The 27,812-nt window shown below is 35.3% G+C and overlaps 1 protein-coding gene across 9 annotated transcripts in view; it reads left to right on the forward strand.

Moving 5' to 3' along the window:
* The window catches only part of R3HDM1 (R3H domain containing 1), a 210,220-nt gene that overhangs the window by 84,014 nt on the left and 98,394 nt on the right, over positions 1-27,812 (forward strand). For 6 of the 9 annotated variants that reach the window (XM_032594395.1, XM_032594394.1, XM_032594396.1 and 3 more), the window contains 7 exons: positions 335-545; positions 12,039-12,080; positions 12,544-12,633; positions 16,778-16,892; positions 17,954-18,032; positions 25,283-25,342; positions 25,426-25,566. In XM_032594395.1, the coding sequence (XP_032450286.1) occupies positions 375-545; positions 12,039-12,080; positions 12,544-12,633; positions 16,778-16,892; positions 17,954-18,032; positions 25,283-25,342; positions 25,426-25,566 (698 nt within the window). In that variant the 5' untranslated portion in view covers positions 335-374. The remainder of the gene's footprint in view (positions 1-334; positions 546-12,038; positions 12,081-12,543; positions 12,634-16,777; positions 16,893-17,953; positions 18,033-25,282; positions 25,343-25,425; positions 25,567-27,812) is intronic. The other 3 variants (XM_032594401.1, XM_032594398.1, XM_032594400.1) reach the window with 1 other exon arrangement.

Genomic DNA, 27,812 nt, shown 5'->3' on the forward strand with positions numbered 1-27,812 from the left:
AGGCCCTCCCCACTCATGCTCTGCCTCTCTCTCTCTCTCTCTCTCTCTGCCCACCCCCAAAAATAAATGAACTTTAGAAAAATAATTTTAAAAAGTGGCATGTATTTCAGAATCACCTCATACCCTTACTGTAGCTCTTATCTCATTGTATACCTTTTTTAGTGTATATGTCTGCCACTATATTCTATAGTTTTTGAAAGTAGGAATTTTGCTTCTATCTTGTTTAAAGCCAACATTATTCCTGGACCATAGAAGGCATCAGTCAATATTGTATAGTAACTGAATTTAAGAGATGTTTCAAACTGAATTTAAATTTTTTTTCTTTCTTGCTAAGGCTTCAAGTTCCCTGTAGAATTCTAAAATAATCTTTGCTGATGAGGATGTCTGATACTGTTACTGTAAAAAATGAAACTGAAACAATGAAGGATTTGGAGGCAGAAGTGAAAGATAAAACCAGAGTTGAAAATCTTATCAAATCAGAAAACTATGGGAAGATTTTGGCAGAGAAGAATGAACGTTGTATTGACAACAATATTGATTTGCAGGTAAACAGGATTTTCTCTCTGACTACAAATACTAATTCTCAAGATACAATTATACTCTTTATACCAATCTCACTCTCAAAATTCTAAAAGGGTAAGTTGACCCTTTGGGACGTGTTTACTAGCTGTTTTTTGAGCTATCTGGATCAGATTGTTGAGTGTAGCTCTTTGAATTGCTTGTATCTTTGATTTGCTTTGTATTTACTTATAATTGCTTTCATTTGTATGTGTCCAATTCATTTTTTATTGGGTTTCTACCTTTTTGTACTCCTGCACCTATTAGCATCATGAGAGTTCAGGATCTAACCTAAGAACCCTTAAAGGAGAGAAGAATAAGTAAGATTGCAAACTGTAGAAGTTTTCTTGCCAAAAACAACCCTTAAGGGAAGCAGTCACCCATGACTGAGAACAGAGGTTGCTGGGAAAAACGAATTCATGTGAGGCTTTTGCTGCTACACATATATGATTTCGAATTAACTACTGAGAAGGCTTTTAATTCCAGGCATAGATGGAAATTGATGAATTGGTCAACAGATTCAAGATAGGTAAAAATTATTTCAGGTAGTACTTACAGTATTCACTTCTGAATGTTCTAGTAATGTCCCATGATTTGTGAGTCAGGAAGATGGCATAAGGGCTTGGCTTACTGAATGTTTAGTGAATTTGTTGCCTAAGGCAACAAAAGTGGTTTTTTGCCAATATTTAACTGATAGATGGACTGGCCTGGAAAGTCCAAAACTATTTCACTCACATATCTGACACCATGGTGGGAATGGCTGAGATGTCTTCTCACCTGGAACTGGGAGCATCTCCCTGTGGCCCCTCCAGCATGGCCGACCAGGGTAGTCACACTTACTATGTGATGACTCAGGGGTCACAGAAAGAATGTTCCAGGAGGCAACCACAGCTGCAAGCATTCTTTTGACTAGGCTTATAAGTCCCAGAATGTCTCTTCTGTCATCTTTTGATGACATATGTGAATAAAGTTAGCCCAGATTCAAGGGAGGAGCAATTAGAGTCTCCATCTCAGTAGGAAAGAAAGACCTTTACCACAGAACTTTCTTAAAATATTATTTCTAACTCATTTGTTTTAGTTTAGCCCTATGAATAAAGAATTCTAGTTTGGAGAAAATATTTTATCGTTATTCTGTCATTCTTATTACATCCTGAAGATCTCGAGGGCTACTTTTTTATAAGCATAAAGGGCTATTTTTTTAATATACTTTTCTTATAAGTAAAGAAGTTTCTTTTAAGGGTTATTTCATTCATTCAGTCAGAAACTTTGTTTATTCCCCATTATATGCCAGAAATATGTTAGAAAATGAAAGCAACTCACATAGCTATAAAAAGGCATTTAGGCCCCACTGATTAAGTATAGTCAAGTGGTAATTACCTAAGAAATTGGCAGAAATAACATAATTTTCCTAGTCATTTTTAGTAATAGCACTTTTTAAAACAAATTGCCAAGCTTGCCGTCACTACACTGTGATGGCAGCATGCCAGTATCCTGATTGAATCAGAGAAAATCTGCTAAAATTCTATTGCACTTATTATTGAAATAGTAGATTTCCTTTTAGTCCCTTTTTTATACCTAATACTCCCTCTTCCAGGTCATGCTTATAAACAAGCGATCAGTTTGAATTATTGCATTTCTTACTGTGTGTGTTGTGTTGCCCTTGGCAGTAAGCACTGTTGAATCATGGCACAGTTCATACTATAGGAATATAGGAAAATCGCATGCATTCCCCAAATACTTACTGAAAGCCTATTCTATGCAAAGGAAATTCTGTAGTAAGCAAAAATGAACATGGTCTCTGACATACTCCATTCAGCATCATGACTATAAAGATTGGGAAGAGAAACAAAGAGAACATGAGAATTCATCTTATATTAATCTGTTGAATGCTATATTCACAGTTTGTTCAGATGTTTATTAAGAGTTTACTGTATGTGAGAATATTTACTCTGCTTGGAACTTTTTGAGATTCAACATGCCTCCATGCAAGGTGTCTGGCAAGAGGCTTACAGTCAAAACAACTTACATGGAAGAGATTTAAGTAGTGGAAATGAGAAATGGAAGTAGATTAATAAATATAAAAGTTTTTTCTTATATTTTTACCTATTATAATGTAAAAAAAAGTCAACTCTGTTAAGCATCAGTAGAATAGTCTTGTTACGAAAAATCTGGCTAATATAAAATTATCTTTTAGCTTACTATGGAGTTACCTTATGACATACTAGTAGACATTTCATCTTTCTTGGGTACCTTTAAGATGCTGGCTAAAGGTTTAATTTTAATAGCCACCGTATTTACTTAAATTTAGATGTGTATATCAACTTATATATGTTTCCTATTAAAAATTTTGAATAAACCAATATATTGCCTATTTCCTTGTCTATCATTCTGAATAAACTTATATCTGTTGTCTTGCTTCAACCCAGTAATACTTGAAGTGACTTAGAAAAATGAAAATGTTTCCTCAAGAAGCATATATTTCATCCATTCCCAAGTCTTAATTTCCTGACCACCCCCTTAGTGCTTTATTTAGAAAAAGTCATTTTTGAACGAAGGGATGTAGTAGCTTCTATAATACTGTGAAGACATCTTACAGTTTTCTACTATGTTAAGGTGTTAAAGATAGCATTTATATAAAAAATTTTATCAAACTGGAGAGAGGACAGCAGACATTGGACATTACCTTCGATGATTACAAGTGGACTATCTCATAGAGCTCCTTAACCATTGCTTTTATATGTAATTCTGCTGGCGTGACTCTCTTTTTTAAAAATGTTAGTTGCGTTCTTCATTCAGAGTTATATTTCGGGTTATAATCTTTTATAGAAGTTTTAGAATTACTTCCTTAAGAATACTTTAGTGCTAATTTGAGCGATCTGTGTACATTAATGTCAAGAAGTTAACTTACCTACATAATTACTGTGGGGTTGGTTCTGAACTGTTGATTATGGTCCCAGATAATTGTGCAAAGAGTTTTTGCTGAGTAATTTTTCTACTGCCACACGCTATTCCTATTACAGATATTAAGTTGTATATTGGACTTTTTATGATTATATAGTAATTAGAAGGTTGGAGTGATGAGGAGTCAAGCTTCTAAATCCAGAAAAATGTTCGACTACAACTAATCTTTAATGAATGGTGGGGGAAGGGGAGAAGTGTTTGCTTTGGTTTTCTTTGTATAACTGATTAATATGCCCTCTGGTGTTCGATTTTTCTCAGGGATAGAATTTTCAGATTAAATTTAGGGTGAATTGTCTTGATTTTTTGTAGTCATTTATTTCAAATGTAAAATTAGGAATCTTGTGCTCTGCTTACTATATATTCAACTTCCCCATTCTTTTTTAATTGTATTTTTGTACAGGACAAATGCTTTGTGTAGGGGTACTCATCTGTGTACATGTGTATATAAACACAATCCAAACCTATTTTAGAGCAGATTAAACAATGATCCCTCTCCCAACAAACTATTTATTGAACAATAGGATGGCCAGTCCAGATTGTGTTGGTAACCTTTGTTGTGGAGGAAATGAGAACTGATTTTTGTTTACAACTAGACCTTTATGTGCCAAAGAGCATGAACAGCTTCTGATCTATATGAGTGAATTTACCAGACAAAATCAGTTGAAGTAGGTGCTTAGTATACTCTGTTTCTGTAGCAGGCCCTTTGATAGTCAAGACAAAATCCCTACATCTTGTATCCCCAGGTGAGCTCCAATGCCTTTCTTTAAAAAAAGGGAAGATGGAGCATGGAAGAGACAAGAAAGCAATGGCAATCTAATAGGGTTATCAGAAAAACTCAAGGTACAGGCCACATTGACCAACAGGAGGTTAACAGGCATTAAATTATTTAATTGATGAAACATGTAAAGAAGTTTTTGTTTAAAGGATTGAATGAGGGGCACCTGAGCGCCCTCAGTCGGTTGAGCGTCCGACTTCAGCTCAGGTCATGATCTCGCGGTCCGTGAGTTCAAGCCCCGTGTTGGGCTCTGTGCTTACAGCTCAGAGCCTGGAGCCTGTTTCGGATTCTGTGTCTCCCTCTCTCTCTGACCTTCACCCTTTCATGCTCTGTCTGTCTCTGTCTCAAAATAAATGTTTAAAAAAATTTTTTTCAAATAATAAAAATAAAGGATTGAATGAAAGGCTGTCTGTATAAAATCATACAGATCTTAACTGTTTTCCTTTTTCTCCAACAAAGATATAAAGGATGTATCTAACATACCCGGTATATAGTGAGAGCCTAGCTAGTGGTAGGTATAGAATCTAGGTAGATTCTCTATCTATAGAATAAATATTCTATGATATTTATTATCATCAGCATGTTACTAATTATTTATTACTAATAGCACAACAACATGGCTTTTAGAATAGTCCCTTTATTCTCACACAGCATTCTTTTTTTTAGTAGTAAAATACAAAATAAAACTTATTTCTTGACATAAGCTCCCCAGAATTGCAGTGAAGTACTCTTTGTTTCTTTGCATTAAGTTCCAGATTTGTATATTATACTTTTATTGTCTTTTATTAATATTTAATGAATTCAACTTTTTTTTTAATGTTTATTTTTGAGAGAGGCAGAGAGAGCGTGAGCAGGGGAGGGGCAGAGAGAGAGGGAGACACAGAATCTGAAGCAGGCTTCAGGCTCTGAGCTGTAAGCAGAGCCTGATGCGGGTTCAGACTCACAAACCATGAGATCATGACCTGAGCCGAAGTCGGACTCCTAACCAACTGAGCCACCCAGTTGCTCCAGTCAAATGATTTTTGAAAAGGGTGCCAATACCGTGGAGAAAGATAGTCTTTTCAACAAATGGTGTTGGAACAGCTGGATATCCACATGCAAAAGAAGGAAGTTGGAGCTTTACTTAATGCCATATATAAAAATTAACACAAAATCTATGAAAGACTTAAATGCAAGAGCTAAAACTATGAAGCTCTTAAAAGAATACAGGGGGGAAACATCATGACATTGGATTTGTACTGATTTCTTAGGACACCAAGGGGATTTTTTCAGTCCCCAGCCCCACCACCTCCAAGACATCTCCAGTTCCCAGGGATACCTCCTGCAATCTGCACACCCAAGACAGAAAGGGCCATGGAGCTGGAGCTGCCAGACCTTTTAAAAGTTGACGACTTTAAGGAAGTCAAAGGGTGAACACTGCATAGCCACAAAACAGACTGAAGAAGGTGTGGGGTAATACCCCCAAGATTCTGAATCTCAACACCCTCCCAGCTGGTACCAGTATTGGACTATACTTTGAACAGTGAGGACGTTGGATACCTAAGACAAAAGCAACAACTCTAATAAAGGAAAACAACCATCAACCTGTGGAAGCTACCCCAACCAAATGATTAGTGAAGCCAGACGCCCTGAACATTGGGTATTTCCAGCAGAAATACACACAGCCCAGAGCAGCAATACACTGATGATGGCCCCACAGACAATGGGAGGAAAGCCACTGGCCTGGTTCAGTATTACCAGAGAGAATGTGGCATTTTCAAGAAAGGAGTTGATGCTGAGATCCGAGACAAGACTATATTAGTCTTCTGGTGCCAGACCCAGACAGTGTGTGTTTGGGTTCAGGCTGGATGGGTTTCCATTTGAATATCATGGACATCAGTGGAGGTATTCATCACCACCATCACCCTTTAAGAACCCGAGGAAGAAATGCCTTGGAAGAGACGTGCCCTCTGTTAATCCCATTGACATTTCTTCCAAAAAAGATCCTGAGTCCACTAGAGATGCTCAAGGTAGTAACTTACCATTTTGTAGTTAAATTCATAAAACTCAAACAGTCACAGCTAAAGTTCCCAGAGTTTATCTGAGCACCCCTTCCGTTTTCCAGATATCTACGCCCAGGTCACTTGGAGAGCCAGTGGATAACCAAGAGTCACCTCCAGCCTTCTACCTCCATGTGGTTTTTCCAGAGCAGTGATAACTCAGTCATCTTTCCCAAGCTTATTTTTGCCCAACTATCCTAAAAGCAGCATCTGTGTTTCTGTGCATTTTATAGTGAACCCAAGCTCTTTTTGTTGAGTCTTGTAAATGCTACAACATTTGCAAAACTGAGGACACTCCAAGAGGCATCCCTGACCAAAGCTGGAGTTTGCTTCCTAATTAGTGAGACTTGGCTAATGAGAGTCAGATAAGATAGCCAGAGTGTTCTCAAGATGGATGGGTTTTGGAAGGGGAAAATAAAATGCTAAGCTCATATGCATACATACTACCAATTGGCTCAGGAAGATATTCAGCATCTCTATCAAGCAGGTGAGAGGAGACTAGGGACAGATGAATCTTGCTTTAACATGACTCTTGCCATAAATATCTTCTCTCAGCTAAAAACTACCGTGGAGGCTTATTCCAGGATGGCTAATCAAGATTTGTTAAGCTGTGTTGGCCATGAATTAAAAGTGGTCTGAAGACCCATCTTCCACTATACCCTGAACCGCCTTGCTTTTTTTACTGAGAGGCTCTGCTATTCCATGAAATGTGCCAACACAGATGTCTCCACCCTGATCAGGATCAAGGTCACTGGAGAGATCGATCTTTTATAGATAAAACAGATGTTCAGTCAGGTGTATCAGAAGATTGTAGGCACAGTGATTGCAAGTGACACCAGTGGAGATTAGCAGAGGCTTCCTTTGGCCATGGTGGGCCAGTAGGAAGTACTTTTTTAAATGAATGAAGCCATTCAAAGCTTATCCTTCAACTCAGTGACTGACCTGCTTGCAGCAATATCAATTATCACTTAATCAAAAGAGCTTTTTACTAAGGGCTGTGTCAGAGTAATGTGCTTGGTTTGCATATGTAGTTATTGCCTTAATTCCAGTGTTATTTTTTCTCGTATACAATCCATTTAAAGCCATATCACGATGTTGCAATAATGCAGTGTTTGTAAAGCATAATTCTCACTGCTTTTACTCTAATCAGGATACCAAATGGAATGTGAATCAAAATCTCGAATGGGGGGAGGGTGATTACTTTTATGACATTAGATTTGGCAATCATTTCTTGGCTATGACACCAAAGGCACAGGTAACAAAAGAAGAAAAGACAAGTTAGATTTCATGAAAAAAACTTTTTAATTGTGCATTACAAGACACTGTCAACAGAGTAGACAGACAACCCATAGAATAGGAGAAAATATTGTAAATCATGTATCTGATAAGTGATTAATAACCAGAATATATAGAGAATTCCTAAAAACACAAGTACAAAACAACCCTATTCAAAAATGGGCAAAGGACTTAAATAGACATTTCTCCAAATATCTATGAATGGCCAGTAAGTGCATGAAAAGATACACATCATCATTAAACATTAGGGAAAAGCAAATCAAAACCACAATGAGATACTACCTCATACCCATTTGGATGGATATCAAAAACCAGAAAGCACGTTTTGGCAAGATGTAGGGGAATTAAAACCTTGTACAATCTTGGTGGGAACTTAAAATGGGACAGCCACTAGTGGAAAACGGCATAACATTTAATAAAAAACTTAAAAATAGAACTACTATGTGATCCAGCAATTCCACTTTTAAGTCCCCCCCCCAAAATTAAAAGGATTTTGAAGAGATATTTGTACACCCACGTTCATAGCAACATTATTCACAATAACTGAAACATTGAATCACCTCATATGGATCCATCAACAGATGAATGAATGGGTAAGCATGTTTTGGTATATACATAAAACTGAATATTACTCAGCCTTAGGAAGGAAATTCTGCAACATGCTACAACCTTGAGGTCATTATGCTAAGTGAAATAATCCAGTCACAAAAGGCAAATACTATGTGCTTTCACCTTTATGAGGTACTTAAAGTAGTCAGAATCATTAAGACAAAGTAGAATGGTTGTTGCCAGGGGCTGGGGAAAGGAGAATGAGGAGTTATATTTAATAGAGTAACTTCCAGTTTTACAAGATGAAGAGTTATGGATGTGGTTGGTAGTGATGGTTGCACAACATTATGAATGCATTTAATACTACTGATCTGTACACCTAACCGCTAATATGGTAAATTTTATGTGTGTTTTTCACTAATTTAAAAAAAAATGAGGAAAAAGTAAAAATTATTCCTTAAAAAGATACATTTTTAAAATAATTTTATTCCTATTTAAAGTCAAATCTGGCTGCCAAAATGATACCAAAATATAAAACAAAGGCTGTTTGTGTTAATACACACAACATGTTTTCTCTGCTTTGTTGTTACGTATATATTATGTAATTTCAGTTCTTTGCTATTTGAAGTGAAGTTATAACTGATTTTTATTGAATAATGGCCCTTTGGCATTTTATAATCTATTTAATGGAGTAGTGTATTAGTTTTCTATTGCAGCATAGCATATTACTGTAAACTTAGATGCTTAAAAGTAGCATCCACTTGCCAACTCATAGTTCTGTTGAAGCTAAGTTGGGTTCAGCTGAGTTCTTTGTTTAGGGTTTCACAAAGCCAAACTCAAAGGTGTTGGCCAGCCTAGGCCCTTATCTGGAGACTCAGGGAAGAATTTGCTTCCAAGCTCTTTCCAGTTGCTAGTGTAATTTAGTTCCTTGCAGCTAGCTTTAAGTTTGAGATCCACGTTTCCTTGCTGACTTCTCAGCCACGGGCTGCTTACTCTCTGCTCCTTAGAGCCTGCCTGCAATCCTCCCATGGCCTCTCCATCTTCAAAGCCAACACTGGTGTGTCATGTCCTTCTCACCCGTTGTTTTCTGACTTGCCCTTCTCCCAACCAAAGAAAACTTTCAGCTTTAAAAGAGCTCTCATGAATGTGTCAAACCCTGCTGGATTATCTGTATCTTATGATGGACTGAATTGGGACTTTAATTACGTCTCCAAAACCCCCTCACAGCTTTACTTAGGTTAGAGTTTGATTAAATTATCAGGGGATTGGAATATGGGGAGACCATCTTTAGTATTCTGTCTGTCACCGGTAGTAGTCTGAAGGTTTTGGGTTCTGGTGGACTGTTTAGTAATCCTGAACTTGGACTGTAAGGTTCCTGAGACCAGAAACAGTCTTATTCATCTGTGTAGCCCAGTGTGTGGCAGTGTCATGTATACAAGCAGGAATTCAGAACATGTTAAAATAAATGAAATCACACTGAGATAATTTTACCTCTTTTTTTATCTTTATTGTTATCAAAAGTTCCTTATGAATTAAAACTGAGCTGGTGAATGCATGTATGAGTCTATAAAAACTCTAAACAATTACTGTAGGGGTAACATACAGTATCCCCACTTAATTTTTTTTTAAGTTAAATCTTAGGTCTAGTGATTAGAAATAGGACATAGGTTTTCTGACATGTTAGGTTCCTAACGTTTAATAATCTATTACATATATATAGTGCTTTGGGTTTTACAGAGCACCTTTTTTACTCTGCTGTTTAATTGAACCTATTCAGGAGCCTTGAAAATTAGTACAAATCATATGAACTTTTATACAGATGAGAATAAACCGAAAAAAATTTGACCAGGATCACCTACTAATAAGCAAAGCTAGAAATTTAAAGTCAACCCTTCTACATAGGAAATACAGTTTGTACTTGCCATTTAATCATCTCTTTTAAAATTTTTCAATAGACGGGTGCCTGGGTGGCTCAGTCAGCTAAGCTGACTTCGGCTCAGGTCATGATCTCATGGTTTGTGAGTTTAAGCCCTGCGCCGGGCTCTGTGCTGACAGCTCAGAGTGTGGAGCCTGGTTCGGATTCTGTTGTCTCCCTCTCTCTCTGTCCCTCCCCTGCTCATGCTCTGTCTCTCTCTGTCTCAAAAATAAGTAAAACATTAAAAAAAAATTTTTTTTAATTTTTCAATAGAAAGTTTTGTACTCCTGATGCTTAAAATTGTAAGGGTTTAAGAGAAGGGGAGTAAGTCACAAATTCTTTTCCCTTCTAGTGCCTTGGACCTCATTTAGTTATGTGGATTTTCTAGTGTTCATCTATTGATTTTTCTCCCACTTTGTGGCCTGTAAGTCCTTACTGCATTATGTAGCATAACTTTTTTAATTCTGCTTTTAGATATCAGTACAGACTGTCAGAAATCCTCTTGAACAAATTAAAGAGGAAAGTAAATAGAAACAGAAGATAGTACAGACATGCAGAAGGTCTCATAGGCAGGAAGCACTGACATATGCATCTGTGTGCACTTCCATGCCGTTTTCTTCTTTATTTTTTCTATTTTTCTTTTGTTATTGCTAAATGACTCTGGTAATCCAGAGTCAAAACTCCCCAAAATATAGTGCTTCTTATATTTCAAGAACTTTGGATACAAAATGGGTACCAGGACACACTGGTACTGCAGATTCTCATTTTTTCTTCTTCTTCCTCTTCGAGAGAGAGAAAGACAGAAAGTGAGAGTGAGTGAGTAGGAGAGAATCTTAAGCAGGCTCTTTGCCCGGCATGGGGCCTGATGCGGGGTTCAGTCTCACCACAGTGAGATCATGACGTGAGCCGAAATCAAGAGTCAGATGCTCAACCAACTGAGCCACCCAGGAATCCCCAGATTCCCATTTCTGTTGGTTTTACATAAGGCTTTTTTGGGTGGAAGAATGAAATAGTGGCTTTTTTTTTTTCATATGCAAAGCATACTAATCTAGGTATTAAGAAGGACTTTTTCACCTGTTTTATGTTTGGTACCAAACTAGCTTCCTGGTTTTAATGTGTATGGATGATAGATACCTATTGGGGATTGGGGTTGAGAGGTAGATTGGAAGGAGGTGGGAAGAAGTAAAGTGTTTAAAACCTGTCTGGCTTCATTTCATAGGCACTTCAGCTGCTTTCCCAAACCAGAGCCTGGTATCACAAACTAGAGCTGGTTGTCCCAGCGGGTGTCCAGGTCGTGTGATCTTCCAGTCATGCTGAATGAAATGCATATTGTAACTGCCCTCTTTTCTTTCTGCTTCTTTGCCTTACCCTAGACCAGGCAAAAAGGATTCCATCATTAATAAACTGGTGGTGTGCCTCTTTATAGTGTTAAAAAGACTCAGTAGATATGTGGTTGTACTCTGACTCAGTGTGCATTTAAAGCATTCTTAGTAAGTTTGGAAACTTTTCTAAGCATAGCTACTTAAAATTCCTCAGGTGTGTGTGTGTGTGTGTGTGTGTGTGTGTGTGTGTATGTGTGTGTGTGTTTGTATGTTTCCCTCACCTTAGCTAAAATGTAATATGTTATAAAATTCTTAAGAAGTATATTTTATTTTAGTGTATCTAATTAGTTACTTTATAAGTTCCATTTAACTCAGTTAACATGGAAATTTTGGCCATTTGCTGACTTAAAGAAAATACCAAAATACCCACAGAAGGATTTTAGAGAATCTTCTATAAGTGTGATTCTGGGAGGAATCAATACTTTTTTACTTAAAACCAACTTTGATTTCCTCATTTCCAGTACTTTGTGCAGGTAGTTTCTCTGTGGTTTAGGATTATGAATTAAGCAACAAACATTTTGTTTCAGTGTGAAATTTAATACGAATCTTTCTTGTGTGTTCAGCGGCCATTGCAATCCTTTGGACAGACAGGAAAAAGGTCTAAGGTATAGTAAATATATTTTGTGCTGGCATGCCAAGGGCCTTCCTTCATGCTTGATGAATCCTTGTTTTCATACAGCGCTGCATTCAGTTTAGTTTTGTCATATTTTGTTTGGGGCAGAAAGCTTATTTTGTTTTATTTGGGGTTTTTGTCTTGCCTAGTCGCTTTTGTGCATTGCTTTTATATCTTTAATGGTTCTCTATCTATAGAGAAAATGGCTTTCTCACCGTTCTTTGGTTTTTGAAATTGGAATTAGTCCCATTCTTGCTATTGCTGTAGTTTTCAAAACTATATTTGTTTTCCCTCTTAACAAAGGGTTTTAGTGGTATTTAATGATATATTTAACTTGCGCATTTCACCTACTTTTATACATGGCAGAAGCTATAAAGAAACTTTAACTCTAGGGGGCTTTTGGATATGCCCTAGATTTGTGAAATGTAGTGTTAATTTTAAATACTTCTCTTTAGTCGAGCTCAAAGTTAAAGCTAGTTCGGAGCCTTGCAGTGTGTGAAGAATCTCCACCACCCCCTACAGCAGAGATATCACAGGAGAACCAGGTAAAAAAAAAAAAAAAAAAGAAAAAAAAGAAAAGAAAAAACAAAAACAAAAAATTGTTATTTAAAGGCATGGTACAATAACCTGCTTCCTGGAGAGTATTTTTTCATAAGGTTAAATAAAAGTTGTATATGCATGTGTGTGCATTATGTATGTGTTTTCATTTGTTTGCTTTATTTTAAATGAGTGAAGCTAATTTCATAATACCACCAAAGATACAGATAAAAGTCGGGAAAACCTCATTGCTTCAATCTGAGGCTTGGTGCAGTGGTTTCTCTCTGGAGAAATTTAGGGATTATGTAATTAACTGGGAAGATGACTTTAAGGGATTATAAATTATTATTGAAAGTTATAAAATATTAAGTAGTACTTCTGAGCATAACTGTGATGAAATTTGCCCTTTTTATTTTGGCTTTTATAAATTTGTTAAACACTTACTGCTTGTGTGTGAAGAGGAGACTACCCAAGACTTTGGCTTGATGTATTATTTTACTTATTAACCTGAATGCATGCTGAAGCCAGTTTTCTAGTTAGGTTGGCCATAATAGTTTAATACTTCTAATTTCTCTTCTGTCTGTGCCTGTAAAATATTAAACAACTGAGGTTCAAGCAAATGGTTCAGTTTGCCTTTTATATATTCTTTTTAATGCTATGACTTTACTTTTCTGATAATCTTAGCCATGCATTGATCTTTGTCTCATGTTACCTTTGGACATTTATCCCTAAATAATTTAGGACGCTTTACCAATGTTTTTATCAGTGTGATAACTTTGCCTGTTGGTGATTTGTTCTACTTCTTAAGAGTTTGAGCAGCCTGATATCCCGTTCTGTATCAATAATAATTTTCAAAGAATTGAAGCAACTGTTTGGTTATTTAAGAAACTGTGACTAAAACAAGGAAAGGGGGGGGAAAAGGCCATGATAGGTTGTACAACCTTTTTTTTTTTTAAATAAATGCCAGTTGTACGTTAATTCAAAAGAAAAAAAAAGATTGTTATACTTTGCCTTGATTTAGAAGCTGATGCCCTCAAAAGCCTATTATAGATGTGAAAGATAGTTGTCACATATTTAGAACATGTTGGGTTTTTTAAAACCACTTCACTTCTTTGTTTCCAAAATACAAGAAAAGGAAGGTTTTGAAAATAAATTATTTATTGTCAACGAAGAATGTATAAAAATTAGTTTCCTTTGAAATTTGTTCAAGTGTCAGGAACATAGTGTTCAAATTGTATGATTTTTATTGAAGATTTAACTACATAGATAAAAGATAGCTCTATGTATTTATTCTATAAAATAGATACGCTTTAGTAATAATGAACTTTCTAGCAAGAAGCAGAAACACAATCAAATGTTTTCTTAAGAACTATTGCCTAGACAACATGTTTTAAATGTTAACCTTTGGCTTTTATATGGTTGTTAATAAGGCTAGAGAGTTATGGTATACTTTGGAAGAAATCAATGAAATTGTTTTTGAAATAGCAATTTTAAAAGTTATTTTATACAAGTAAGAGTGAAGAATACACCTGTACAAGGTGGAGCGGTGGATATTGTAATTTTTTTGAAAATTCATTTTTTCATTCTGTTGGCCAAAATGTTACACCATCTTAGCCTCCTGGAATTAGTCCAAGGATATTGAGGAAATGAAAAGGGTCATTCATAATTAGACTGTTAATACAGAAAAAGTGCATACTTGATGAGAAAAAGGATAAGGTGATCTTTGTACATTTTAACCTGATCTGAAAAATAGTGGAGGGAAAATTCTCATAGTGCTACATAAATATATCTAGTGAAAATTCATGTGAAAAATTAATATCAAGAGTGTACATTATATATTAATGTATACATTTTTATCACAATGTTTCTGTTTATATAAAGTTCAGAAACTTAAGTTATAGCATATGAATGATGAATAAAGTATTTATGCCAGAGTTCGGTATTCCACTTACTAGATTCTTTCTCAGTTTCTCTTGGGTACAATAAATTCTTTATTTTCAGGTAATAACCCATTATTGTTCTCTCAGAGCAAAAGATATTCCTTTTAGTAGAAAGTCATCTTTTTCCAAGCCTTGGCTTAACAATTGCACCTGAATGAGAATTAGAAAATAAACTATTTCCCATGAAATGTGCTGGTATCTAATTCTTGGTAGTAGAGACACTTTCCAACTAATAATGCCTGCTTCAGAATGTGATTTTTGAGGAATTAATCTGGAATAAAACTCATTAGTCAAAAGGTTGAGAGGCAATTAAAAAAGAGATGTCACTTGTGTCTGATGAGAGCTTATGAGAGGGAAGTGACCTCAATAACAGATGTCAATGACAGAATGAAGAGTAAAGGCATTACAGCTTCCTGTGGAGATGTTGCTATCCTTCCAATTATTTATAGTCAGAAGAGTTCGTTTAAAAGGACTACTGGGTTTTTGAATATGTCTCGTTGATTTGCTACTAAAAGCAAGGCCTTGGTACCAACTGAAAGCAAGGCCTTGGTGTATGAAGCCTACCGTATTTTTAAATACAGTTCATCGTGACAGAATAGTTTAATATCTGTAATTAAAATGTAGGGCTTTGGGAAGGGAATTTAGAAATGAAATCTGATACTCAGTGGAAGCTGCTTTTAGTGAAGGCCTAAATGTGCAATCTTCCAACTGGATTCTGTAGGTTATTCTTGAGTTAGGAGTAAAATCTATAAGTCAGGAAAACTTCTGTAATATTCTACTTCTGAAACATAGCTCTGGGATTCATTTTTAAATATCTGTTTTACATTTAGGAATAGAATAAGGAAAGTGGATAAGAAAATGAGTCATAGTGAGAAGAATGACTTTTACCAATTGATGAATGTATGAAGTTGATTAATATATGAAGTTTGGTAAGCAAGACAAAGGAGGGCATAAAGCAGATGTTCATCATTCTACTAAAAATTGCTAATCCAGAGCTTGTGCCCTATATTCTAAGCCCAAATTTGAAGTGAGATGAAATAGGAAGCAGAAGAACAAAGATAAAAATAACAGTCAGCAACCCTATAGGAAAAAGTACATACATATATTTGACCAGAAATTCTGTCAAATATTCTTTCCAAAAAAAATTACATGGGTAAAAAAAGGTTAATAAAATTCTTGTGACTGCAAGTTCAACTCCTGAAATTTATATCCTTTTTGATGTTGATTTATTACACCTATTTCCATGGCAACCATCACCTAGAAAAGTGAAGTAATTGATCAGTGTTTTTCATCAATAAATAATAGTATCATTTAGTCTACAAAAAGGTCATTCATACCTCTGTCTTTAGTAGAAATGGTCTGGAAATTATTCTACCTTTATGTCTTGGCTTGAATAAACAGAGATTTGTGACTTTTTTTTTTTTTTTTTTTTTTTTTTTCTTTTTAGGCTATGTGAATTGATTTCCAGTAATTTCTTTGGGCTCTGAAATTACATTTAATGTTATTATTTTTGAAATGGAATGTAGAATTCCTTTTTCTATTTTACAGAATATGATTACTTCACAGGGTTAAATATTACATATCCAGAAGGAAAACAATCTTGTTTGAAACCTTTCTAAAACATGGTGGTGATTGAAAGAGGAACAGTAATATGTCATTCATAAATAGAAAATAATCAGATGTGTGGATTTGGTTTTGGAAAATCTGTACTTACATTTTTATATGGCAAGAGAATGGAAGAGTGTGAGATTATAAAGGATACTCAAAAAACTATTTTTTTGTTAAGTGTTGGCTTGATGCTCACTTGTTCTTATTGTCATGATTGATGATCATTATTCTTTTGTTTGGCAGTGGCATCTCCAGTACAAAAATAGGCTAAGAAGACCTTGCTTCTGACCCTCCAAGGGTTTTACAAGTAGATATATTCAGAGTAACATAGAAAATATCTTATGTTCTGTAAAGTAATTTTGAGGACATGTTTAAATTGATACATTCAACTCAGAACATTAATTTTAACATTTTCTATCAAGACTTTGATATAAGTGGTAAAATATTAAGTTGTATTCCAGTATGAAGAATCTAATTAGTTAACATAAAAATCTTTATCCTTTTTCTCCTCCATACAGTTTTGTGTTACTCAAAAAATATAAATGTGTGGTATTAGCTAAATTGCTTTATATTTTCATTTATAACTGATTTTGCCTTCCAACAGGAGAAAATTCAGATCCAGTTAACGCAATCATTTGAAAAAGAGGAGAAGCCCTCAAAAGATGAAGCAGAAAAAGAAAAAGCCAGTGATAAGTTACCCAGAAAAATGTTATCAAGAGGTTTGCAATTTATTTGTTTTCAAACAAAATTTTAATTTTACTGTCAATAATTCCATCCTTTATCCCTTGAAACTTTATGTATAATATATCTCTAGTAAAAATGATAACAGAACAGACTTAAGGGATGTTAAAATAATTTGCTCACCTGGGCAAAATGGCATAACACAAATCTGAACATCAGTAAGATGCTTCAGCCAAAGAAACGGCAACATATGCCAAAATCACTGAGGCAGGTAACTATCTTGACCTCTTATTGGTCTCTCATAATGAAATACTGGAATCACTATGATTTGAATACTTGAGTCTGTTAAAAATAATATTACTCTTTAATTCTATATGATACAACAAGCTGATGCCAAAATATGCAGTATCCGTTAAGAATATTCTTGGAAACCCAGAATGTTTATCTTTCATAACAAATTTCAAGGAACTTCATCATCTAGCATTACAAGTCAATGACAATACTTCTTTAATTTATAAAACCAGTTACATTGGCCAGTATTATGAACAGTGTGAGTATATTATATTTAAGGGGAAGAATGTAAACATGAATATCTGAAAAACTATTTTGAAAGCAAGCCTTTGGTGATAGGCCTGATCAAATCTAAATACTTTTTCAGAACTAGAATTCCTACCTACTTCCAAACTATTGCCTCTACTTATGTTCTTAACTGAACTAAACTGTCTTAATTTGCGCTAAATATGGATAATTATTTAATTCATTCAAATTTTTCACTTGAGGCATTTTTGATCATGAGAATTGTGGTGAGTATATAAAAGGATCTTTAAAGACTTTAGAGTAAATTAAACAGGCATGTGTGAGAGAAAAAAAATTAAGAATATGCATGAACATGCGGTCATATCAATCTTTGTCATGCTCATTATTTGGGAGTAGAAAGCTTGTGGTCATTTGAGTTCATCGTAAATTCCCTTTTCCTTCCTTGTCAGTTTTTTCCCATGTGGGGCATCTCATTTTGTTTAAAATATGCATCATGTGTAAAAGGGAAAGGGATTTGTTTTCAGACAACTTTATACTGGGTTTTTGTGTTGTTGTTTTTTAGATTCCAGTCAAGAATACACTGATTCAACTGGCATAGATCTACATGAATTTTTAGTAAATACATTAAAAAACAATCCCAGGTAAAAATTAAATTTATAAGGTTTACATTGCTTGGAGTGCCATAATTTTGCTATGTTTGTTTTCATTATTGGGTTAGAATATTAGAATAAGATTGCAGTGTTTGAAGTACACCAGAAACATTTTAGTTTCCTAGGGCTAAGATGTTGTTGGTCTACTGTATGCACATGTATAAATATTTTTTTTTCATTTTTCATGTCCCATGATATAAAAATAATTCATTCTTTTTGTAGGAATTTTTGGAAATACAGAATCACCAAGATATTTTGACACTTAATTGAGGTAGAGAGGTAATCATGAATCGTGGAAAAGAAAAAAAAAAATTCCCTTACAATAATACACTCACCCAAATAAGAACTTAGTGTATTCATTTTGAGTTTTTGAACTTGACTAAATGCAGAATTTTTGTTCACTCTTGTGTATTAACCTTCAACCTAAAGATTTTTAAGGTCCTTTTGTGGGTCACTGTGAAACCCTTTGTGTTGCCAGGGTACTAATGAATACACTCTAACTTTCTGGCAGGTCATTGACCCCTTTGTGGCCTTCTCCCCACAAAAAGCCTTATCTACAAAATATCTGCCTAACACTTTCATGGGGTAGAAGACTCCAAGGCTAAGAATCCCTCCTCTAGATATTAGCTTTACATGGTGCTAGTTCTTTAACGTCCATTAAAATGAAAGTAAAACACTTTCTCTGGGTATATGCATATGGAGGATAACAGGAATAACTCTCTCTAGTCTCTTTGAGGCTTATCTCGTGTCATGCTTCAAGATAATCTTTATTTTCATTCAGGATTTATTGTATTCAATATCATCTTGGTTTACTGTTGTATATTTAACATAAACCCCAAAAAGAGAACCACCAAAATGAAAAGTGGTCTCCTTGTAAATGGGGTTGAAGGAGTATAGTATGGGGTGAGGAAGAAAATAAGACAAGTCTGCATGACTTTTTTTTTTCTTCAGTTTAAGTTTATTCCTCACTGGTCACAACAGAATGATTAATCCATTAGTTCATTGAACAGGCATTTACTGAACATCTGTCATATTCCAAGCTTTTTGCTAAAAACGCTGTAAATAGAAAGATGGAGATATAATCCCTACCCTAAAGTATTCACCATGTCTGAGCTAGGAAAAAACATAGGATATATAATTAAAATTAAATTTTGATGTTGTAAAAGAAGTTTTTGGATGTGCTATAAAAACACAGGGAAGGGGCCCCAACCTCTTTTTGAAAGGATATCGGAAGACTTCACTGAAAAAATAAGCCTGGGCTGAGCCATGAATTCATAGTGTTTTAAGTGGAAGCAAGCTGGCCGTATAGAGAAGCATGAGAAAGGCATTCTAGGATAGATATAAGTGCACTGACAAGGCACAGTAGTGTGAGAGAGGAAGTGGTATATCCAAGGAAAGTCTAGCAGGGAGGCATGTGGTAAGTGATTCCAGAAAGTGATGGGGAAGATGTTGGTGAGGTATGAAGACAGACCATATCCAGTTGTTCTCGACCTAGGATTGTACCAACACTGTGGGGTGGTGAGCCCATTGAGTATGCAGTGCTGCTGGGATGCCAGGGATCCTAAAGAGATCTTTAAGACAGTAATGAACAATGAAAAATAGTGAGTAGTGCATCATTTAAGAAGTACTGAGTATGGCATGCTAAGTTGAGGAGTAACTAAAGAATTTTGAATAGGGTAATGCCATAATAGGTATAGGTATTTTAGAAAGATTACTTTGGCAGTGAGGGGCCAACAAAGAATGTGGATAGGACACCATAGAGAGGAATAGAGAGGAAAGGACATGTTTGAAAGATACTTAGGAAGCATCAAGGCAGGACATAGTGATGATTTGGATATAGAATGGTTATGATGTAGAATAGCTACTAGGTTTCTGGCTAGCCCCATTAACTGAGTCCCATTAACAGTCCCATTAACTGAGAAAGTGGGTAAGGGGCAAGCCTGAGTGGAATCGGGCATGTTCTGTTTTAAGTATAGTTTGAGGTGCCAGATGAAAAAGCAGGAGATGTGATCTCTCAGCAGTTAAAATGCTCTGGTTTTCAAGTATATGAAACTTGAGTAATAGGTTTGGGAGTCACTTGTAGAGATGAAGCTTGAGAAGGATTAAAATGACAAGGACAAAATTCTGTGGGAAGACAGGATAGAAAAGGTAGATGAGAAAGGAAGAGACCAAGTCCTAAAAATGGAAGAATCATGAGAACATTTATCTTAGAAGTTTGACAGGGAGTTGAATGGGGGGAGCTGTTTCATGGAAGATAAAATAACACAGGGACATGAAAATAGAAGTACCAAAACCAGTCCATTAAATTAAGAAATTAGGAAATTCTTGGCTATTTTAATAAATTGTTTCCTTTGGGGTGGGATGGTGGAAACCAGAACTCATTGGGTTGGGGAATGAGGAGGAAGGTAGAAAACACATAGCTAATTTCTATAAAACAAGATAGGGTGCTAGACAGGCAGAATTTTTCTTTCCTCTGAACCCGTAGGAGAGACCTCAGTAAGAATGACAATAAGGAATCTATTTTTATACATCCTCAAATATTTTTCTGTTGTACAGTTCTCTGCTTTCTTCTACAAATGTGAAAGTTTTAAATATATCTGCACATGTATTTTTATGTACCATTTAATGGTTTTTAGTATATTCACAGATACGTAGAGCCACCACTACAGGCAATTTTACAACTTTTTCATCACCCCAAAAAGAAACTGCATATTTTTAGCTATCACCTTTCTGTTCTCTGAGCTCTAATCTACTTTATATCTCTACAGATTTTCCTGTTTTGGACATCTCCTGTGAATGAAATCATGTATATGTCTTTTGTGGACTGGCTTCATTCACTTAGCATAATATTTTCAAGTTTCATTCATGTTGTAGCATGTATCAGTACTTCTATTTTTTTTCCTATGTATGTATTTGTATTTGAATAAACATAAGTAAATAATTCATGTAATGGCCAACATATAAGTAATTACTAATGTCGATATGGTTTAGAAAGTTGTAGCTAATGTTAAATTTTGTGAGAAGATTTTTGTTAGGAATAACTAATGACTTAGTGTTCTCTCAGTGAAACACACAATCAGTTGCCAGATCTACATGGTACAAAAGTAGTATAAGTATGGCAAGTTTCCACTAAAACTGTCAAGATTGGATATTGTTCAGAGAAATCTTCTAGACTTTAAACAGATTTATTTTTAGTGTTAGAAAAATTTAGTCAACCTTTCATTTCAAGATTTTTCTTGGGGCGCCTGGGTGGCTCAGTTGGTTAAGCGTCCGACTTCAGCTCAGGTCATGATCTCACAGTCCGTGAGTTCAAGCCCCCACGGGGCTCTGTGCTGACCGCTCAGAGCCTGGAGCCTGCTTTGGATTCTGTGTCTCCCTCTCTCTCTCTGCCCCTCCCCTGCTCACGCTCTGTCTCTCTCTATCTCAAAAATAAATTAAAAAAAAAAAAAAAGATTTTTCTTATGATCATTAAATCTTTATCTTATTCTCAGCCAAATAAATAAACTTAACTCCAGATGTTAAGTAATAATTTATCTGGAATTCCTATTTGCAAGAAATATTTGCAGAGGCTATACTTACTAGTCATTATCTGTTACAGATATTTGACCAAGCTCATATGGAATATTGGGAAGGAGGGGTGGTCAAATGGAAGCATTATTGTTTTCTGCTTTTTTATTTGCCACTGGTCTGCTAGCTGCATACAGTTTCTCTAAAGTTATTTCTGGTATAATGACTGGAACACTAAAAGATTGTTGCCTCTTCATTTTAGATAGTAGCTGATTGATCAGTGTGATTTAGATCCCTGTTCTTATTTTTAAATAATAGCATACATTGGTTCCCTTTAAAAGATTATACAATAATTTCAGTAATTATGCCCACTTTTAGGTTCATGTGCTAAACCTTATGCCTTAAGAAATTTGTGGATTTGTTAGTTTGAGTGCTATATGCAGTGCTTCTCTAAAGGATTATTATCTTTTAAGTTAATGATCATCACCAAATATCTAACCTTGATTACAGATTATAGGAAGCTTGGACTAAACTATAGTAAATAAAAGGCAGGAAGTGTAAATCTTGAGAATTTAAGGAAATGACCAGTCTTATTTTTCTCACAAGTTATATTTCTTAGTAACTGAAAATATAGTAAACCAGGCAGAAGCGTTTATTTTGTAAGTGGTCCAGATAATGATAAAAAGTCCTCTGCAATCTGTAGATCTACATGTGAAAGGGGAAAAAAGACTGAATTTATATCAATGGCTAGTAAAAGTGTTAGATTTTTCTCTCATGGAGATAACCAATTTATTTTTAGTGGCAATACATTTGCTGAAACATATTTCACAGATCTTTTGCCTACTGTTCAAAAACAGAAAATAAAATTTTTTTTTTCCTATCATTTCTGATATAAGTACTCCTACCCTGGCTTTTTTTTTTTTTTTTTTTTTTAATATTTTCCCCTGTTTCCATTTGCATGGTAAATGTTTTTCCACCCCTTCACTTTCAGTATGCATGTGTCTTTAGGTCTGAAATTAGACAGTAGATAGATGGATCCTGTTTTTTAGTCCAGCCACCCACCCTGTGTGTTTTAATTGAAGTATTTAGTCTACTTACATTAGAAGTAATTATTGATAAGGATATATTTAAAGGCTTTTTTTTCTGTTTTGTTTTGTTGTGGTTGTTTTTGTAGTTCAGCGTTCCTTTCTTTTTCTCTTGCTCTCTTCCCTTGTGGTTTGATGCCTTTCATTAGTGGAATGCTTGGATTCCTTTCTCTTTTTTGTGTGTGCATTTATTGTAGGTTTTTGATTTGCGGTTACTGTTATGCCTATATATAACATGCATATACAATGTATATGAAGTTGATGGTCACTTAAGTTTGAACACATTCTAAAAGCACTAAATTTTTACTACCCCCCCCATGTTTTTGTATATGATATCACATTTTACATCCTTCTATTTTGTGTATCCCTTGATTGATTTCTGTAGATATAATTGCTTTTACTACTTGTGTGTTTTAACCTCTATACTGGCTTTAAAACAACTGATCTACTACCTTTATTACATGTTTGCATTTACCTATGAAACAGACCAACTTAAAAGTACTGTTTCATGGATGCTTAATAAATTGTCTGCCTCAGATTCCTTTTTTTTAAAACAATAAGTGTATAAAATATGTAAGGAAAGTTACTGAGAATTAGATCATCTCAAGACAAATTGCATTCAAAAGGTTAGATGAAAAGAGGGTCTTGGAGTTATGTAAATAAGTCCTTTTCAGGGAGAAGTAAAAATGTCCCAACCTCCCAAAAAACTTTCAGGGGAAAAAAAATTAAAAGACTTTATGGGTAAAATAATTTGATTGATTCCGTGCAGATACATTTGTTGAGCTCTTCTATATAGTCCAAATAACTATACAAAGATAATTGTAGCTTTTAAAGAAAAGTATGAAAGAAACAAGTTCTAAGAAATAGGAAGTTGTTCAAGGCAAAGGAAACATCATGTTCAAGTAACCTGAAACATGAAGGAGTTTGGCAAGTACAAAGACAAGCCAAAATGATAAGAGTTTGTGATTGAGGAGTCTGAAGAGGTAAAGACCAAATCATGACTACCTTGTAGGCCCCGTTATAGATGTTTGTTTCTTAAATCAGAGCAGTGGGAATCCTGTGATAAATATTTAACCAAGGCAATAACATGTGGTCACACATGTGTTTTTAAAAAGTCATTAGGGCTGTTCCAGGTAGAATAGATAAGGAGGAAATGAGGGAAGACACAAAGACACGATAGACTACTGCTACAGTAGTCAAGCCAGAGATCCTGCTTGCTTGGATCCAGGGTAGCAGCAGTGGAAATAAAAGAAAACTAGATAGAAGGTAGGTAAAACTTGCAGTAGTAATTAACTGCATGGGAGAATTAGAAAATGGATTGTAGCAAGCCAGAATTCTTCTATAGTATGCTGGGTAAGAGATAGTGCCACTTACTGAATTCAGGAATTTTAAAGGAGAACCAGGTTTGGGGGCAGAATTGAATATTGCTAGAATTTGTGTGAAAATGTAATCCCATTTTCACCTTTGGGTTCGCAGTCGCCAGGTAGGCATGTTTTTCTCTTGATTTTTCAACTAATGTAAAAAAAAATGTATGGTCAGTATCACTTGGTTTTATGAGACTTCTTTGCAATGAAAGAGGAAGGGTCAAACTCAGGGCTGATGTATAGTTAGACTTTCAGACAGTTTAAGCAGAGGCACTACATTCTCTGCTCTGTTAGAGTCTAAGAGGGATCTACTATGTATTACTTATTTGAGAGGGAAATATTAACCTTCGGCCTAGTTTTCTTGATCAGGGACAGAACTGAATGATCTGTGAAGCTACTTCTGGTTTTAAGGTTTTCTGGGTGTGTTTGTTTATTTCACAAGCACATGAAATTTCCAGTGAGCACAAGAATACTCTTTTGAGCCATGTTCTTGGTATGTGAGCAAGGAGGTCCTTTGGGTAGTGATACCATTTATTGTTATAGCATATGTGCGTTAAATAGGACCCTAGTGGTCTAAAGGAGCACATGCAGGTACTCCCTAGAGCCCTTATTTATTTTTCAAGTTGAAGGCCTTGGGTTCATTTTTATTTTTATGGCAAAAGTTTCCAAAGTCTTAAAAATACATAATACAAGTTTACAGAATGATTTCAAAAGACTTCTTTTTCTGAGTCAGAATTAATAATGTAATTCATACTTCTCTGCTATAGTTCTATCTGTATACCAGCATTAGATTCCCTTAGGAGTATTCCTGTTGTTACTGGCATTGCATGTTCTTTAGAGTACTGTTTCTATGGAGCTCAACATAACAAAGTCATGAACCTAACTAAAATTGTCTGTTTTCTTGCTATTTCTCAGCTTTATTAAGGAAGTAAAAGATTAATATGCTCTTATGTATATATCTACAGAACAGACTCCCATATACATATACCTAGCAGATCAAAATACCTGTTTTAAGAATGGCCATGTGTTGATAATTGTTAAAATTGAATAAAGGCTACATTGAGATTCATTACACAGCTCTCTTAACATTTGTATGTGTCTGAAATTTTCCATAATAAAAAATTAAACTAAAAATCATCTTTAATTTTTTTTAAACATTACTTTTTTTAGAAATCATCTACATATTCTAGCATCATGCTTATGATATACAGTTTTTAGGAGAAAAATGAGCCATAATAATTCAGTGTTAAGTTTTATATATAAGAGTCTTCATATTTTGTTTCAGGGACAGAATGATGCTGTTGAAATTGGAACAAGAAATTTTAGATTTCATTGGTAATAATGAGTAAGTCCTGACATTTAACAAGAAAACAAATTGTCATCATAGTTCTCCTTGACTTACTAAATTAGTTTTTCTTCTACTTCTAGGTCTCCACGTAAAAAATTTCCCCCAATGACATCTTACCATAGGATGCTATTACACAGAGTAGCTGCTTACTTTGGATTAGACCACAATGTTGATCAGAGCGGGAAGTCTGTCATAGTAAACAAAACTAGCAATACAAGAATGTAAGTATCAACAAATGTAGGAATTTGTTAAGTATGTGTGTGATTATAGTTTATCTTTCTACAGCACTTTTCATCTGAGGTTTTCCATAGGTTTTAGCAGCTTTATGACAACCTTATGTAATAGGGCCAAAAATACCTTTAGCATACCAGATACAAAATGCACCAGTCTAGACTAAAAAATAAGGCAGATGAATGAGGACTGGTTTAAAAAAGCAAAACCAAAAAAACTTCAGAAATCATAGTAACAGTGCTGTTTCAAAACTATTCACTTGGATTTTTTTTTAATTTATGTAATTTACATAGCTGTGGCCAACCTTAGTCAAATTTGTTTTGTTTTGTTTTGTGGCAGATTTTGACACCCTCACATTTAATTTATCTTCCATCACTTTACAATCCTTTCAATCTCTGGTTTTGCTTCTTTCTCCCACAAATCTCGAGAAGGTGGGACTGTTGGTTAATAATATAGTATTATCCATAATGTTGTATTCCCCCTTCTGAGCTATGTACAATTGACCAAGGAAAAGATTTAAAGGAGTTAAGAGGAGCCATTTGCTTAAAAAGTGATAGCTTTATAGTGTTAGTGAATTGCAGCATCAGTACTGGTATTTGGGACCAAAAGGCCCAGTGCAGAGGCACCTAAAATTTTAACATGTACCACAGTATCTCCCCTGCTTCTCTCTCTTTCTTTCTTTCTTTTCCTTCCTTCCTTCCTTCCTTCCTTCCTTCCTTCCTTCCTTCCTTCCTTCCTTCCTTCCTTCCTTCCTTCCTCCTTTCCTTTTCCTTTTCCTTTTCCTTTTCCTTTTCCTTTTCCTTTTCCTTTTCCTTTTCCTTTTCCTTTTCCTTTCTTCAGCGTGAGGCGGGGGGGGGGGGGGGGGGGGGGGGTGGGCGGAATCCTAAGCAGGTTCCATGCTAAGTGCAGAGCCAGACACAGGCCTGGATCTCATGACCATGGAATCATGACCTGAGCCAAAACTCAAGAGTTGGATGCTCAGCCGACTGAGCCATCCAGACACCCCTCTTCTGCCTATTTCTAAAACTAGTCCTAAAGCAACTTAAGTTGCTTGTTAAGTTCAGCTGAAATTTATACTTTGATGGTTAATCTGCCTATTGGAATTTTCTGTATCAATTTCATATGTGGCAGCAGTGGGTCTGTGGTAATGAGCATCAGCTTCAGATGATATAGATAATGCTGAAATTAATTATTTTTCTGCTTTTCTTAAAGCTATACTTAGGGTCTATTTTTATTTAAATCCAAGTTATTTAACGTAAAATTTAGTAATAATTTCAGAAATAGAAATTAGTGATTCATCACTTACATGTAATACCCAGTGCTCATCCCAAGTGTCTTCCTTATTGCCCCTCGCCCCTTTAGCCCATCCAACACCCTGCCAGCAACCCTCAGTTTGTTCTCTGTATTTATGTCTTTTATGGTTTGTCTCCCTCTCTATTTTTATATTATTTTTGCTTCCCTTGCCTTATAATCATCTGTTTTGTATCTTAAATTACACATATGACTGAAATCAATATATTTGTCTTTCTCTGACTTATTTTGCTTAGCATAATACACTCTATTTCCATCCACATTGTTGCAAATGGCAAGATTTCATTTTTTTTTGATCTATGAGAAATATTCCATTGTGTATATATATACCACATATTCTTTATCCATTTATAAGTCCATGGACATTTGGGCAATTTCTATGCTTTAGCTATTGTCGATAGTGCTGCTATAAACATCGGGGTACATGTGCCCCTTCAAATCAGCACTCCTGTATCTTTTGGATAAATACCTAGTAGTGGAATTACTGGGTCATAGGGTAGTTCTATTTTTAATTTTTTGAGGAACCCCCATACTGTTTTCCAAGGCGGCTGCACCGCCACCAGCATTCCCAGCAGCAGAACGAAAGAGTTCATCTTTCTCTACATCCACACCAACACCTGAGTTGTTAATTTTAGCCATTCTGACAGTTGTGAGGTGGTATCTCATTGTGGTTTTGATTTGTATTTCCTTGATGAGTGATGTTGAACATCTTTTCATGTGTTGGTTAGCTATCTGGATGTCTTCTTTGGAAAAGTGTTCATGTCTTTTGTCCATTTCTTCCCTGAATGATTTGGTTTTGGGGTGTTGAATGTGATAAATTCTTTGTAGATTTTGGGTAACCCTTTATCTGTTATGTCATTTGTAAATATCTTCTCCCATTCCATCGGTTGCCTTTTAGTTTTGCCGATTGTTTACTTCACTGTGC

The sequence above is a fragment of the Lynx canadensis genome, chromosome C1 (genome assembly GCF_007474595.2).
Source record: "Lynx canadensis isolate LIC74 chromosome C1, mLynCan4.pri.v2, whole genome shotgun sequence".
Lineage (NCBI taxonomy): Eukaryota > Metazoa > Chordata > Mammalia > Carnivora > Felidae > Lynx > Lynx canadensis.